At 44.9% G+C, this 17,729-nt stretch overlaps 1 protein-coding gene across 4 annotated transcripts in view; it reads right to left on the bottom strand.

The window, feature by feature from the left end:
- The window catches only part of LOC115166847 (homeodomain-interacting protein kinase 3), a 70,852-nt gene extending 53,364 nt beyond the window's left edge, over nt 1-17,488 (bottom strand). For 3 of the 4 annotated variants that reach the window (XM_029720722.1, XM_029720723.1, XM_029720725.1), the window contains exons 1-2: nt 3,760-3,919; nt 430-1,717 (exon numbers count right to left, since the gene is read on the bottom strand). In XM_029720722.1, coding sequence (XP_029576582.1) covers nt 430-1,717; nt 3,760-3,775 — 1,304 coding nt within the window. In that variant the 5' untranslated portion in view covers nt 3,776-3,919. Of the gene's footprint in view, nt 1-429; nt 1,718-3,759; nt 3,920-17,113 lie in introns of those variants that run through there. The other variant, XM_029720724.1, reaches the window with a different exon arrangement.
- Between the last annotated feature and the right edge of the window lie 241 nt (nt 17,489-17,729).

Below are 17,729 nucleotides of genomic sequence, written 5' to 3'. Positions count from 1 at the left end.
AGTGACAGGGCAGCCTTGGTGTGTGTGGAAAGCAGCCGCAGCAGAAAAACAGGAGTCAACCAGAAAAACGGATCTTACACACGGCTGAGTGGCATTTCTAAATATTGCATGTGATACGGATATTGAACATGTCCGTATTGCGATTTCAATATAAAATCTATTCATTGTGCAGCCCTACCTCATGGTAGCCTATATGTGGACACCAGAGAATTAGATTTCAAGATGATCTCAGCTCCCTACCAGAAGCTCCAGCATATCTGGGAGGATATATGTCATTACTGTTAAACTTTAAGGATTTACTGTCAGAATTTGATCATCCTGGCCTCTCCTGCTCTGACTCACTGACTTATTATAGACAGCCTGTATTGTACACAAACAACCCAGCATTGAATTTGTAACCCTCCATCTCCAAGCTCGGTGGACACTGACCTGTAGTACCGGGACTGGAGGTATGTGGAGCACACAGCCTTGGACACGTGGCTGGCTGAGCCAAAGTCTATCACCTTCACCCTGTAGGGCTGCCTGACAGGGTCCACCAGCATAATGTTCTCCGGCTTTAGGTCAGCGTGGATCAGGCCCATGGTCTTCAACTTCCTCAGGGCCGTGGCCACCTGCTGCAGCACGGGCCGGATCACCTTCAGCGGCAGCGGGCTGAACTTGTTCTGCTTGAGGAAGTCATAGAGGTTCTGCTCCAGCATCTCAAACACCAGGCACGTGTGGCTGCGGTGCTGGAAGCACTCGAAGGCCCGCACCAGGTTGTGCTCATCCGCGTTCTCCCCGCTCAGTCGGGCTAGAATGCCCACCTCTATCTGGCCCTGGCGTGCGTATGACGGGTGGTTCTTCAGGATCTTCACTGCCACCACCTCCCCAGTACCCCTCTTCCAGCACTTTACCACCTGTCCGAAGGTGCCGCGGCCCAGGAAGTCCAGCACCTCATACGTGTTCTTCATGGAGCACAGGACCTCGTGCTGCACCAGCTGGTAGTCCCCGTCACCCCCTCCTGCTCCGCCCGCCGCTCCCTGTTTGGTTGGGGGTCCTCCTCCGCCGCCTACAGCCGTTGGCGCGGGCAACCCAGCTGGATTCCCCCCATTGGTCGTTTGCATCATGGCTGGCAACATGGACAGGTCCTCCACTATCTGCATGGCGCTCCCGCGGTTATCAAGCTCCTCGCTCTTACGTTTCAGCCCACATCGCTGAGCGCTGTCAGCCAAGTTCAAACCTCCACAATCGCCCTCTTCCCAGTCACCTTCTGTCTCTTCCTTCCTACCTCCTCCTCCTCTACCTTCCTCCCCCCTTCCCCCTCCTCCTGTCGCTCCACTACTGCTGCCTCCCCTGTCTCTGTCCGTCTGCTTCTGCCCCTTGCCCTGCCAGGGGACTGGCCCTGTGTCCTGGGGCTGCTGGGCCTCCGCCGGGCCTGTTCCTCCTGTTCCGTTCTGCTTTCTCCGTACCCCACGCACGGCCACCGTCTGTACAGGGAACTCCTGCCCGCCGCCACACGTTCTCTCGCCCGCTGCAGAGTCTCGGGTCGCAAAGGAGGGAGCGAGTCTGATCGGGTGCGCTATGCCAAGGGTTCTGCCGTTCAGAGAAGTCCACGGTTGGGCTCTCTCATGGTACACACAGCTGCTGGGCTCCACTTTGACTTTCTTCACGCTGCAAAAGGCACTAGTCTGGGTTTGATAAATGTGTGGTGGGTAGATCCAGACTTGTGAAGCCATACCTGGACAGAGACATTCAAAAGAGGAGAAAGACAACATTAGCATATTATCAAAGCTTGATCAACCTACTTAAGGAACGTCGTTTTGATGCTCACACCCACACAACATCTAAAATATTAAACACCAACTGTAAGAGGTTCTCACTATAGCGTTAATGCAAAGAGCAGTGTGAAAGGTCAAAGTGTCCTATGGGAATCAATTTCACCACGGACTTGACAATGTGATTTCAGTTAGGTCAACGAGGTAAGTGGCTATGAGGGGATGTCAATTCAAATAAAATGACACTGGGCCTAAATAAATGTAGGTGTATTTTCATGTCTTCCTGTTGGATGAGAAAGTCCAGTCTGCATAGTGATTTAAAAAGACCATGTCAACAAATGACTGGAGGCTGCCGATTGGCTGATTGATTTGCATAGTGAAAAGGTGACCTTTCCAGTTGTTCTGAACAAGCTGCGCACACACACACACACACACACACACACACACACACCTGTGGTATCAAACTCTTCACTATGCAGGCTAGCCTAATAACGTGCAGATATTCTCCTGTTTTTATCCTTCTGATTAAATATTTTTCCCATAAACACAAGACGGAAGCTTGAACGCTTCACTGCTGCATTTGTGCTTGTACTGGAAGGCTTTATACCATGGTGCCATTTCTCAAGAGAACGATGGAAAAGTACTGGGAGGGGGCCATTTTTTCCAAAGCCTGCTCACTCTGAATGTTTGCATGTGCAATTGCATAATAGCAACAGAAAATTCAGCAACACAGCCCCTCCATTAAGACATAGTGAATGGAGATAAGTGCATTGACAAGATTTTGCCTTGTTGCTTGGTTATATTTGCTGAGTTCAGCAAGAACAACCAGAGGCTTCCACACTGCTCTCATAATGACACTTGCATCAGTCAAGGGATGACATCACAGCTGACCTTCAGCCCGTTACAACCCCACACCAAACACCTCTGCAGAAAGAAACCCCACTCCCACCACAGCCAGAGACACCAAGCTGACCAATCAAGCGCCTAGCAGAGGGAAGAAGATATGCTCCGGTGGAGTGTTCTAGAACACCCTCACCATTCTGGCCTCATCCAATGGAGCCCCCCTACCACCTCCACCGTAGGGGATGACTAACTTCTCAAAAAGGTTTGGATGACCTTTCCCTGCCGTTACCATGCATCCCACAGCGGGTCTCTAGGCAACCGATGTGTTCGAAGAGAGTGGTTGAGAGAGAGAGAGAAAGAGAGTCTCAGAGAGAAGTGGGGGGGGGGGGGGGAGCAGAGCCCTAGCATCATGTCTGCATGCCAGCCAGCCCCTCTCACATTACACAGCTCAGAGAGGAATGCTCCTCCCTCATCCCCCTCTCTCATTTTGAGAGAAAAAAGAAAAACAAGAAGCGACGCCATCCCAGCGAATACCATTGAAAATATTTGGAAATTGGATGAGGTCTTTGGGCTTGGGCTAGTGAGGGACTAGGATAACGTGATACGTTTTTATTAATATTCTGTGGGATTTTTGGGGGGGGGGTCTAAAGAGAGGTGGCAGCTGTGGCGGACGGCAGGGCACCCTGGCACAGTGACCTTATCAGAATAGCTGTCCGTGTGCCCTGCCGTAGAGCCCACAACCTACTTCCTTTCATCTGGAGCCCGTCCAGTGACATCAAAGTGGCTCTTCCCTGTTGGCTCTTTGACTATAAATCAACGGTGCATTCACCTTGACGGATTTAGATGCAGAGCATGCCTCGTCCCAAAGCCCCGTCGCTAGACTGCTAGAGCTTCCAAAAGACAACCCCCTGTCTCACAAATAACAAGACTGTGGGTGGTGATTCACAGAGAGGGGCACACTGTCGAGTAGACAGCACCTCTCTTAAATGAGGAGAAAATAATTGTTCCCAAATTACACCTTCCAGATTTAGTGGAAGGAGCTATAATTACAGGTGCCAAATGAGAGAACAAACACCTTCCTCTCAAGGCCCCAACTTTTCAACGATAGCAGGCACATGCGGCTCAATAGCCAAGAATCAGAACTTTCCTAGTCATTGCCTACCTGTCTTCACTCTCATTCTCCTCCATGTTAGGAGATGTTGTCCTCTTTCTGAAGTTCAGTGAGGCACACCCTGATGATTCCCTCCCATGGGAGTTATTAGGAGGACGGGCGGAGAGCTACAGTATACAGTCTGCCTGGGTTGTGCTCAGCAGCAGCAGTGCAAAGCAAAAGGGAACTTCAGAAGTGCGCACTATTCAACAGGCTGCAATCACGTGCTTGCAGAAAGGGGAGCCTGCCAATTCCTGACTCTCTAGACTGACGAGGCAGGCAACACTGGGTAGCTTCTGGACTGCTTGTTGTTTCAGCTTTTCTACACACACCTTTTAGGCTTTAGCTTTATTCAGAGGTTGGCCTTGCTAGCAGGCCAATCGGAGAGGTTGGCCTTGCTAGCAGGCCAATCGGAGAGGTTGGCCTTGCTAGCAGGCCAATCGGAGAGGTTGGCCTTGCTAGCAGGCCAATCGGAGAGGGAATTTTCAAAATAAGAGCTTAACAAAATATTGTTAATAATAGTGTGCTGCTATCTTCCAGTCACTAATGCAGGGTGTCAAACTCATTCCACGGAGGGCCTAGTGTTCCCTTTCAATTAAGACCTAGACAGACCGCTGAGGGGAGTTTGCTAACTAATTAGTGGCCTTAATTCATCACAATCAAGTACAAAGGAGGAGGGAAAACCCCAAAATATTAGGCCCAATGTAGAATGAGTTTGACACATGTGCACTAATATGATGAGGCACAGATTAGGGTAAGGTTGGTCAGAATAAGACCAAGTAACCATTTTCCATCAACATAGTGTTCAGACCAAGCTCAAACTAGAGTGGTAGGGTGAGAACAGGAAATGGCTTTTGGCCCCGGTGGCCTACAAACTGAGACTAACCCAGTTCCTAACAGTGCAATCAATGATTACGTAATCTAACAAGTAACTCAAAGGAATGCGTTTAGTTTTGAATGACGGTGTCACATCTGTTGGCACCACAACAAGGCTTTCAGTCAGAGAATTAAGACAGGTCATCAAACAAAAGTAGAGGCAATTCCATTTTGAATAGGCCATTTCAAATCCAATTGAAATATTCCCTGTTTGGCCTCTACATTACGGAAATGTCCCAAAGGAACGCTCCATTAAATTCCTGAATTGAAATGAAGGCACATGGAATCCACCCCAACGGTGGTTGTTGCTTGTCATGACTGGCAGAAAGCAGCTTGGTCCTAAGAGAAGGCCATGGAGCTCTCCACAGCTGGGTTGTGTCACCACAGAGAACACTCCTCATTGTGTGCACCATGTCCTGCTGTTCCTACAGTATGGAAAACAACCAAATCGCACAGTAATCAGCAACACATCAATACTGGCCGCTCCACTCTCCTAATGTTCTGTATAGCCAGCCGATGACGTTAGACCTCAGCAACTGACACAGTCAATCCCTGATACAGATAAGGTTATCTAAAACATGAACCAACCTTTACCCCTCCTTCAACTACCGCCATACTATACATGATCTCTGCTCTGCCAAGAAGGGGGAGGCTAGTCATAACCTGCAGGGGTTAGGTGACTGCACAGGCCCACTGAGTATTACATAGGCCATCACATCGATCCCAGGCAGGAGAGCGCTAGCTTACAGGAAATGATGCTGCTCTCCTCATTTGGCCCCCCGGGGCAGGAGCAGACAGGTCGGCGGTGCTTTCTGGAAGAAAACCAGAATAAAAAATAAAAAAACTCTCCATTTCTCAAAAGAACATTTGACTCCCTGCGCCCTGTCGCTGACAGTGGCAGACCATTACTGCCTGAACCAAGGATGAAAGAGAAACCAGATGGTAGGAGGGTGAGACTGGACTGTTGTGGAGCCTGGGGTAGTAGCTCTGGTGCAAGATAGATAGATAGATAGATAGAGCTCCAGGAAGGGTGGTGTCCAGTTTACTGGCCTGACTAGTGGCCCACGCTGTGCAAATATTAACCCAGCGGCCATCCTAGTGTCTGTCTGACCAACACCAGTGACTGGGAGAGGTTCAGAAGGAGCGAGGCCAAATAGCTGCTCTGCTTGAAGAAAAAACACAGAACATAGGAAACACAACAGGGCTCCTCAAAACAACTCTCAACCACTGTGGCAAAACAACTGATCTGTTGAGATTAAAAGACACATCAAGTAAAGGAATAAAAGCAAAAAACATCCCAAAGTTTAATGCTAGGCCAAACTGTCAATCACTAGACCTAATTTAGACTAATGGTAAAATCCCTCTCAGCTGACAGAGTTGTGTTAAATGATGTCTTTACTCTAAAATAAGTAGCCTGTGTCGTCAGTTTAGACAAAGTACTGACCGTTTCACATGAGCAGCCAAGCTTCCAGTCTCCCTGGTCTGAATGAGACCATGTGGTGGAAAAACACAGCAATCCTTGGCTGCACTCGGGCTAACTGCTCAAATCCCCTGGCTTCCGCTTACTCAGACAACAAAGTTTCCAGAATCCTTCTTCAACAAACCGGCAGACATTTGAAAGAGAAGAAAACATGCGTAAAGTCCGACCACAGGAAATGCGGGGCTGTCACAAACCACTGGGGAGGGCCCAGCCTCCTCCAGAAAATCTGCTCAATGGAAAGCACCACACAGACTGTGTTGATAACAACGGTAGGTCTGTGAGCCACCGCTCCAGACCCTATTCTGAGCAGGCAGATAAGGCCTGTCCTATTCCTCCGACTGCTCTACACAATCAGGCCCTATGGTGCCGTTTGGTGACAGGGCACCGAGAACCAGGCCTTTGAGACACAATAATGCTATCAAGCAGCGACCATTTTCTCTGTAAATGGGCTTTTTGTGTGAAACATCAAACTGATAAGCTAGCGGCGCTGTAAGTGGACAGTGTATACTCCGTTCTTAAACACCCTTCCCCTCTAACAGTGGTCCAAGGCTTCTGGGGCAAAAGGCCACTGATGACGACTGGAGGCGCTTTCATTTAGCAGAGCCTACAGAGTGTCAGCTGCAGGGCCCTGGATATTATTACCTCCTGAAGCCCGATACGCCCCCCGTCGTCATGTTACATCACTCAGAGCTGCTGGGGGTTTTCAGCAGCCTTCAGCTCAAAGTAATTGCTCATGGTTGACCTTTGAACTGGGCGGGAATTAAATTGAGGGGTCAAAAAAATATAGAGAACACACCTGTCCTCAGACCAAATGCCCCAGTGTGGGGAGAGGAAGAAACTGTTTTGCCCGAGATGTGAAAAGGAGCAGGGCGAGAGAACAGCCCATACTGGTGGAAAAACTAATTAAACAAATAGTGGAAAACACATCGCCATGTTAAGGAGCGCAAGTAGGCTTAGTTGGGTTTGAGGCAGTAACAGGGTGCAAAGACACCCCGACTTTAAGAAAGCCTACCCTAGGGGATGTTCTCCAAATGGGGATCTAGGCCTTTACAAAGCACATCTCTCTAGCTTGTCCCGCACACCAGTTATATTGCAAGCACAACCAAAATGTCAGTGGACCTGGTGGTTGGGGAAGAGAATGTATAGCACACAGTTCTGCCACACAGTAAAACTCAATTTGGCTCTCCAGCTCTACAGGTCAAGCGGCTCCAGCCCGCCCCGGTCCCCAGGCCGCCCCGGTCTCCTCAATGTATGTGCCGTGGAAGATACAAAAAATGCCCAAACCCTTCAGCAGCAAACAGAAGAACAGAGAAAACAGGAACGAGGCTGTAATTTCACTTAGAAAAGAAATGAACCCCAAGACCAAACAAATTGCTCTGAAAGTTGGCTACATTTGGATCTATCTTATAAAGTGTTTATTTACGTTTTCTATATGTTGTAAGCAATAAAAATGATATAAAGAGGTGTTTCATTAGTAAAGGCCTTCGGGCTTTCAGCATCTTGTCAGAATCAAAGAGATAAGATACTGGGCCTGACAAAGCAAAGAAACAGTGCAGGAGTCTCAAAGAATTCCTCTCATAAAAGACTGGAGGAACATTTCAGCTGAAAACGCTCTCTCTGGGATAGTCCATCAACAACTGTCCAGCATCTCAACCCTGAATGACTAGAGAACGACACCCAGATACCTTCCCAGAATATATCCCTGGCCTCCCCATGTAGGTTGAATGGCAAATGTTATCATGATGTCTATCAGACTTTGGACATTGCTTATGTTCCTATAATCCAACTCAACATAACACAAAAATGAGTTTCTCACCTCGGAACCACATTTGGCTAGGACTCAAGTTCAGCACATAATCATAAAGGCAAAGCCCTTTGTAAAACCCACAGTCACCCCATGGGGGATTTCATTTTGGTGCTCCAAATGTAAAACAGATGATGTGTAACGTTGTCAGCACCACATGCTCAGATAGACTATCCTGCCTGTAGACCATCCATCTGCTGTCCTCCCTGGAAAGACAGCAGAGACTCAGAGGCTGTCCGTCTCACCGCTGACACGACACCAGATGCTTAGCGGCTGGCTGCCCAACACACGGACACAGGTGCAGTAACCCTACACTACTCAGCATCCTTAGTGTACCCTGAAATGGAGCACCTGAACACCCCAGCAGTGACTACCTCAACGACAAAACACCTGAAGAACGACTAATAAGTTACACAACCACTTGCAGCTTATTTAGGCCCATCGGTCAAAGTTGGGTTATTTATTGGGTTATTTAGGCCCATCGGTCAAAGTTGGGTTATTTAGGCCCATCGGTCAAAGTTGGGTTATTTAGGCCCATCGGTCAAAGTTGGGTTATTTAGGCCCATCAGTCAAAGTTGGGTTATTTAGGCCCATCAGTCAAAGTTGGGTTATCTATCCTCTTTGAATTTAAATTAGAATTTAAATTTCGAACTCTGTGTCTCTTCAGTAATTAGGAGTGAACCACTAAGGGTCTGGGCAAGCATGTGCCCTATGCCTCTTCAAAGACTACGGTCATATGGCCTTTTATGGGCTTGTCTTGTGAGTGGAGGACTGCTAAAACAGACAGCCTTAAGGGCACAGATAAAGCATCATGAGGTCCCGTGCTCCAGAACATAGAGGCTTTATCTAACAGCATGGACAGTCACATTCAACAGTCACAGCAGAATGAGGTGGCGTGTTTTGAGTGAGTGAGTGGTCACGTGGCACAAACACAGCAGCAAGTCCCTTCCAAAACATACTACAGGCTGATAAACGCTAATGGATAAACAAAAGCTGATGTGCAACAAACTGCGTACAGAGTGCCTCACTTAGACAGGGGAGACCAACAAACTGCGTACAGCGTGCCTCACATAGACAGGGGACACCAACAAACTGCATACAGCGTGCCTCACTTAGACAGAGGAGACCAACAAACTGCATACAGCGTGCCTCACTTAGACAGAGGAGACCAACAAACTGCATACAGCGTGCCTCACTTAGACAGGGGAGACCAACAATTTGAGTGCAGGGCAGGTCAATACAGGGAGGTGACACACTGGACCAGTATAAATCTGCCTCAATGGGAGAGAACAGTCAAATGCTCAACATACAGCAGCTTATGTAGACACTGGTGGGTGTGGAGCTTCTGTACGCATTAAGGACCATATCACCTCCACCTCACCAGCCACCTTAGACCCATTACAATTCACATATCACCTCACCAGCCACCTTAGACCCATTACAATTCACATATCACCTCACCAGCCACTTTAGACCCATTACAATTCACATATCACCTCACCAGCCACCTTAGACCCATTACAATTCACATATCACCTCACCAGCCACTTTAGACCCATTACAATTCACATATCACCTCCACCTCACCAGCCACCTTAGACCCATTACAATTCACATATCACCTCACCAGCCACTTTAGACCCATTACAATTCACATATCACCTCACCAGCCACCTTAGACCCATTACAATTCACATATCACCTCACCAGCCACTTTAGACCCATTACAATTCACATATCACCTCCACCTCACCAGCCACCTTAGACCCATTACAATTCACATATCACCTCACCAGCCACCTTAGACCCATTACAATTCACATATCACCTCCACCTCACCAGCCACCTTAGACCCATTACAATTCACATATCACCTCCACCTCACCAGCCACCTTAGACCCATTACAATTCACATATCACCTCCACCTCACCAGCCACCTTAGACCCATGACAATTCACATATCACCTCCACCTCACCAGCCACCTTAGACCCACTAGAATTCACCTCAACATATCCACGGACAACACAATCGCTGTTGCACTGCACACTGCCCTTTCCCACCTGGACAAGAGAAATACCTATGTAAGGATTCTGTTCATCGACTACAGCTCAGCCATCAACACCATAGTACTCTCCAAGCTCATCACTAAGCTCAGAGCCCTGGGTCTGAAACCCTCCGTGTGCAACTGGGTCCTGGACTTCCTGATGGGCCGACTCCAAGTGGTGAAGGTAGGCAACAACACCTCTGCCAGGCTGATCCTCAACACGCTCAGCCTCCTGTTTTACTCATGACAGCGTGGTCACACACATCTCCAACTCAATCATCAAGTTTGCTGACGACACAACAGTGGTAGACCTGATTACCAACAACGATGAGAGCCTACAGGGAGGATGTGAGAACTCTGGCAGAGTGGTGCCAAGAAAATAACCTCTATCTCAACAACTAAGCAGCTGATCATGAACTAAATCAAATCAAATTTATTTATATAGCCCTTCTTACATCAGCTGATATCTCAAAGTGCTGTACAGAAACACAGCCTAAAACCCCAAACAGCAAGCAATGCAGGTGTAGAAGCACGGTGGCTAGGAAAAACTCCCTAGAAAGGCCAAAACCTAGGAAGAAACCTAGAGAGGAACCAGGCTATGAGGGGTGGCCAGTCTTCTTCTGGCTGTGCCGGGTGGAGATTATAACAGCACATGGCCTAGACGTTCAAATGTTCATAAATGACCAGCATTGTCAAATAATAATAATCATAGTAGTTGTCGAGGGTGCAACAAGTCAGCAACACAAGAGTAAGTGTCAGTTGGCTTTTTCATAGCCGATCTTTGAGAGTATCTCTACCGCTCCTGCTGTCTAGAGAGTTGAAAACAGCAGGTCTGGGACAGGTAGCACGTCCGGTGAATAGGTCAGGGTTCCAGCAGGTCTGGGACAACAGGTCTGGGACAGGTAGCACGTCCGGTGAACAGGAGACAGTGGAGAGAACACGCCCCCATCCACATCAACGGAGAGGATCAAAAGTTAAAAATTCCTCAGTGCACATCACTGACAACCTGAAATGGTCCCTTTACACTAGAGGTCGACCGATTAAATCGGAATGGCCGATTAATTAGGGCCAATTTCAAGTTTTCATAACAATCGGACATCGGTATTTTTGGACACCGATTTGCCGATCTTTTATTTAACTAGGCAAGCCAGTTAAGAACACATTTTTATTTTCAATGACGGCCTTGGAACGGTGGGTTAACTGCCTTGTTCAGGGGCAGAACGACAGATTTTTACCTTGTCAGCTCGGGGATTCGTTTTTGCAACCTTCCGGTTACTAGTCCAACGCTCTAACCACCTGCCTTACATTGCACTCCACGAGGAGCCTGCGTTGCAGGCTGACTACCTGTTACGCGAGGGCAGCAAGAAGCCATGGTAAGTTGCTAGCTAGCATTAAACTTATCTTATAAAAAACTATCAATCTTAGCATAATCACTAGTTAACTACACATGGTTGATGATATTACTAGTTTATCTAGCGTGTATTGCGTTGCATATAATCGATGCGGTGCCTGTTAATTTCTCATTGAATCACAGCCTACTTCGACAAACGGGTGATGATTTAACAAGCGCATTTGCGAAAAAAGCACTGTCGTTGCACCAATGTACCTAACCATAAACATCAATGCCTTTCTTTAAATTCAATACACAAGTATATATTTTTAAACCTGCATATTTAGTTAATATTGCCTGCTAACATGAATTTCTTATAACTAGGGAAATTGTGTCACTTCTCTTGCGTTCCGTGCAAGCAGTCAGGGTATATGCAGCAGTTTGGGCCGCCTGGCTCATTGCGAACTGTGTGAAGTCCATTTATTCCTAACAAAGGCCGTAATTCATTTGCCAGAATTGTACATAATTATGACATAACATTGAAGGTTGTGCAATGTAACAGCAATATTTAGACTTAGGGATGCCAACCATTAGATAAAATACAGAACGGTTCTGTATTTCACTGAAAGAATAAACGTTTTGTTTTCAAAATGATAGTTTCCGGATTCGACCATTTTAATGACCAAAGGCTCGTATTTCTGTGTGTTATTATGATATAATTAAGTCTATGATTTGATAGAGCAGTCTGACTGAGCGGTGGTAGGCAGCAGCATGCTCGTAAGCATTCATTCAAACAGCACTTTCGTGCATTTCGCCAGCAGCTCTTCACAATGCTTCAAGCATTGTGCTGTTTATGACTTCAAGCCTATCAACTCCCGAGATTAGGCTGGTGTACCTGATGTGAAATGGCTAGCTAGTTAGCGGGGTGCGCGCTAATAGCGTTTCAAACGTCACTCGCTGAGACTTGGAGTAGTTGTTCCCCTTGCTCTGCATGGGTAACGCTGCTTCGAGGGTGGCTGTTGTCGATGTATTCCTGGTTCGAGCCCAGGTAGGAGCGAGGAGAGGGACGGAAGCTATACTGTTACACTGGCAATACTAAAGTGCCTATAAGAACATCCAATAGTCAAAGGTATATGAAATACAAATCGTAGAGAGAGAAATAGTCCTATAATAACTACAACCTAAAACTTCTTACCTGGGAATATTGAAGACTCATGTTAAAAGGAACCACCAGCTTTCATATGTTCTCATGTTCTGAGCAAGCAACTTAAACGTTAGCTTATTTACATGGCACATACTGCACTTTTACTTTCTTCTCCAACACTTTGTTTTTGCATTATTTAAACCAAATTGAACATGTTTCATTACTTATTTGAGGCTAAATTAATTTTATTGAAGTATTATATTAAGTTAAAATAAGTGTTCATTCAGTATTGTTGTAATTGTCATTATTAGAAATAAATGGTGTTCTTTTTTTTTTCTTTAAATAAAATCGGCCGATTAATCGGTACAGGCTTATTTTTGGTCCTCCAATAATCGGTATCGGCGTTGAAAAATCATAATCGGTCGACCTCTACTTCACACAGACAGCATGATGAAGAAGGTGCAACAGCGCCTCTTCAACCTCAGGAGACTTAAGAAATTTGACTTAGCCCCGAAGAACGTCACAAACTTCCACAGATGAACCATTGAGAACATCATGTCAGGCTGTACGCATTATCACCAACGCTTCACTGGGGCCACACAGCCTGCCCTCCTGGACATCTACAGCAAATCGGTGTCACAGGAAGGCCATGAAGATCATCAAGGACCTCAGCCACCCGAGCCATGGCCTATTCACCCCACTGCCATATAGAAGCCGTAGATAATACAGGTGCATGAAAGGTCAGACCGAGAAACAAGTTCTGGGTCATTCTCACGAAACTGACATTTGATCCACATTTTTTTTATTAAAAAAAATGTCTTCTTTGATCACAGATTAGGATCTGTACTTATTTATTTCATAATTATTGTTTTTGGATCAGATATTATGCATTTTACCACAATTTATTCAAAATAAACAAATAATTTTCTAATATGTTTTAACATTGCTCCCTTAAAAGGCCTGAGTTAAAACAAACACTGAAAATACAAATATTTAAAAATGTTAAATTTGACCTTTCACCAAATTAAGCTTTTTAGCCATTTCGGTAATGAGAAGGCCAAGTGGGGTAAAGGGGGTGTTCGAGAATAAAAAACATAATTCTGGAGGAATATAAGCAAATTAATTAACTTCACTTCTAATACTCCTCTAGGTGATACATCATGGTTGAATAAACATTTATTTAAAAACTGATTGGAATTTTTACAGGAATGAGACATGTCCACGGTGTTTGTAAGTAATAATTATAGTTTAATGTCAACTTTAATTATACAATTTTTATGATTTACAGCAAAACATGTGTTTTATTTACATAACTTAGATTTTTCTAAAATAAAATAATATAAAATTGACCGAAAATTTTATCCATACGCATTTAAGCAATGATAATTTGGCGTGAAAATTTACAAATACATTTTCTCCTGAATTAAAAGAAGACATTGTCAAAAACTAGGCGTCTTAATCCTGAGAATGATAGTTGATTTTTGCAGATGCATCATGGTTTTGTAACTCAATTGCCTACAGACATCTTTAAAACCAGTTTCACGAGAATCACCATTCTATCTCCAGGCCATTAGACTGTTAAACAGTCACCACTAGCCGGCCTCCGCCCAGTACCCGACCCTGAACCTTAGCTGGCTAGAACAGTGACTACCACCTGGTACTCTAGCTTGCACCTCAGAGGCTGCTGCCCTATGTACATAGTCATTGAATACTGGTCATTTTAATAAATGTTTACTTACTTTATATCTATACAGTGTCTTCTAGTAATGGATCATCCTATATAACTACTGCTGTACACACCTTTTATATTCATATACTGTCCACACACACACACTCTTCAGAAAGTATTCAGACCCCTTCCCTTTTCCCACATTTTGTTACATTACAACCTTATTCTAAAATATATTACATTTAATTTCCCCCCTCAATCTACACACAATACCCCATAATGACAAAACGAAAACTGTTTTGTTTGTGCTAATTTACTAAAAATAAAAACAGAAATACCTTATCTACGTAAGTATTCAGACCCTTTGTTATGAGACTTGAAATTGAGCTCAGGTGCATCCTGTTTCCATTGTTCATCCTTGCGATGTTTCTACAACTTGATTGGAGTCCACCTGTGGTAAATTCAATTGATTGGACATGATTTGGAAGGAGACAGGATTGTGTCTGTCTCAAAGATCTGGGGAAGGGTACCAAAAAAAATGTATGCAGCATTCAAGGTCCCCAAGAACACAGTGGCCTCCATCATTATTCAATGGAACAAGTTTGGAACCACCAAGACTCTTCCTAGAGCTGGCAACCAACCCAGCCAGCAACCCAGGGAGAAGGGCTTTGGTCAGGGAGGTCACAAGAAACCAATGGTCACTCTGACCAAGCTTGTAGCATCATACCCAAGAAGACTTGAGGCTGAACTCGCTGCCAAATGCACAAAATACTGAGTAAAGGGTCTGAATACTTAAGTAAATGTGATATTCCAGTCATTTCTTTATTGCAAAAATGTCTAAAAACTTGTAATTATGGAGCATTGTGTGTAGATTAAGGGGAAAAAACAATTTAATCAATTTTAGAAAAAGGCTGTAACATAACAAAATGTGGAAAAAGTCAAGGGGTCCGAATACACTATATCTATCTATCCATCCATCCATACATAACATGTATAGGCCTATATATTTATATTCCGGTCCCTGACATTTCCCATTCTGATATTTCTTAATTTCTTTATTTTTCTGGATTGTGTGTGTGTGTGTGTGTGTGTGTGTGTGTGTGTGTGTGTGTGTGTGTATTGTTAAAAAAAATATATATATAATAATAATAATAATTAAATAAATAAATATAGCTAGGTATTACTGCACTGTTGGAGCTAGAAACAAGCATTGCACCTGCAATAACATCTGCAAATCTGCATACGCAACCAATAAACGTTGATTTGAAGACACAGGCTGCCCTGTGTCCACACCATGTGTCTACTTCCTTAAGCCACTGTTTGACTTCATAGCAGAATGAGCTCAGGTTAAAAAAAAAAAAAACATTCTTCCATAATGCCCAAGGGGGATAGAGGGGTGGGGTTGAACAAGCACACTCAAAGCAACATCACATGAGTACCACAACTTAATCAAGTATGCTGCTTCAAATCAGGAGACCACGAGATGGTGAGCAAGGCATCATCCCCCTCTCACTCTCCCGAAAGTTGTGCATCCACTCCTGCACTGCTTTCAGATTAGTAAATTAAGAAACAAATCTGATTGACTTATTGGGGGGCACGCAGTAGGTGGTAGAGTAAGTATGTGTCAGCAGGACTTATAGCAACGGCTAATGTTGCTAAACACGCTAATCACCTTAAATGATTAATCTGGGTATTCATTCCCTCTTGTTGTTGCATGAAATAGCACATTGTAAGAACACTTCACTCAGATACAAGAAGACTGTTTGGGCACCCTGTCCAAACTCTCAAGCTATCACTCTCCCCAGAAAAGGTTGGCTGGCTCAAACCCTGCCAAGAGCAGATTGTCTGGCCTTAAAAAATAAGATAAAAATAATCCCATTCAGCCTCCATCCAATGCCTTTTACACTACCAACAAGCCTGGGTTTGTGGTACATTTAGTGCCTTCCTTAGTTTCTCTCTTAGTACAAATAAAGTGCTGGCAAGGAAGTCACAGAGCAGAGCCCCTTTAACCGAGATGTTTGTGTTTTTACAAGGGGAGTGGTGGTGAGTTTAAACGTCAGACTGAGGCAAGAACAGATAAAGATGTCAGACTGGCAGGATCAATGTAAAGTAGGTAGAAGAATGCTAGGCCATGAAACTGGTAATTTTTCAGAATGTGTGTCAACACAGGATCAAAGAACGTCTGCCAGGATGTTTTTGGGGGAGTGGGTTGGTTGTTTTCAAGGTGGCAGAGCCGGGTACAGGAGAGGGTACAAACTGTGTGAGGAAATAACTGAAATTTACCATGTATGCTAATCCCACACACATCTATTACAACCTGGGATTTTCCACTGACAGTGAAGATAAATTGGTCCCTGATCTGCTCTGTTCTTAAATGGCAGACGTGACGATACTCTGTTGACTACTTCTGCATGAGATAATTCCGTGCTTGGAAACAGCAAAGGCTGGTGACGTTTATGAGGGGGTTGCTGTGGGTGAAACTAGGTAGCTGACTGTCTGAAACCAACTGGCTGTAGAAGAAAAACACCTTGAAGATGCATTGTTAGCCTAATCTCACACAGAGACAGACCTGTGTAAATAACAGCTGATGTAAGTTAACTAGCTAGCTACTACGGTATTCAATTACATGTAAACGTTACAGGTATTGGCAAATGGTGAACTTGTCAATATTCTGACAAGTATTGGAGCTATAGGCTAATTTTACATTGATAAACATTTCAACACTTACTAACTAGCCAACAGTTAACTAGTACCGTTGGTTCTGCTTCCTGTCGGCAAACTTCTCACTAGCTACTGTAGCTAACTAAAGAAAAAGCACTAACTATAACAAACAAATAAAATTCACAGCGTACCCCACAGATACAACCTACTATAGCTTCCTAGCTGGCTTGCCTTCATTTTGTATATAGCTAACGGTAGATACAACTAATAATTGTAACCATAAAAATGTGCCAAATCTTCTTGCTACATTTTTATCCTTCCAAATAACATCAAAGATAATACAACTGACTGCTTACCTTCTTATAGAGTAACAATACGTAGAATCCAGGGCTTCTCTGAACATGTTGTTGACTTAGCTATATACCCATACCATGCAGAGTTTGCCTGCACTGCTGCCATCTTGTCCTGGACAACAGGAGGGGAGACCTCGCTCTCGACAACACCCCCATTTCCCACATTTTAAACTTCAAATAACTTGAGCATATAAAGGTTCAATGACACCAATTTAGCCCAGGATGTAACTATGCAGTCCAAGTTATTCTCTTGCTTCTTTGGGCGAGAAAGTCCATCTCTAAAAGGGCCTACGTTAGCCCTATTTCCCGAACGATCTTCCCGTTCTGTCTGTCTCCAACATGTCCCTCTGCTCTGTCTAGCCTCGGCTATGTGAAAAATGTTTGAGTTGATGGCATTGAGCTAGACAAGACGAATCAATAGTCGAGCTGCGCGCGCCCAATGAAAAGCGCGTTCACAATGTGGCAGCTGTCAACATGTTTATAATGGGCAACAGGGCCACTCATGCGTAGGATTTGGAGATGCAGTGGTCAAGACAAAAATATTTTCTTCACAAAATAACATTAGATTCTTATTCTCATAAGTTGTTTTATCATTAAAATGAATGGCAGACGAAATTGC

Source organism: Salmo trutta, chromosome 29 (genome assembly GCF_901001165.1).
Source record: "Salmo trutta chromosome 29, fSalTru1.1, whole genome shotgun sequence".
In the NCBI taxonomy this organism is placed as follows: domain Eukaryota; kingdom Metazoa; phylum Chordata; class Actinopteri; order Salmoniformes; family Salmonidae; genus Salmo; species Salmo trutta.
This window is presented reverse-complemented; position numbering and strand designations above follow the sequence as displayed.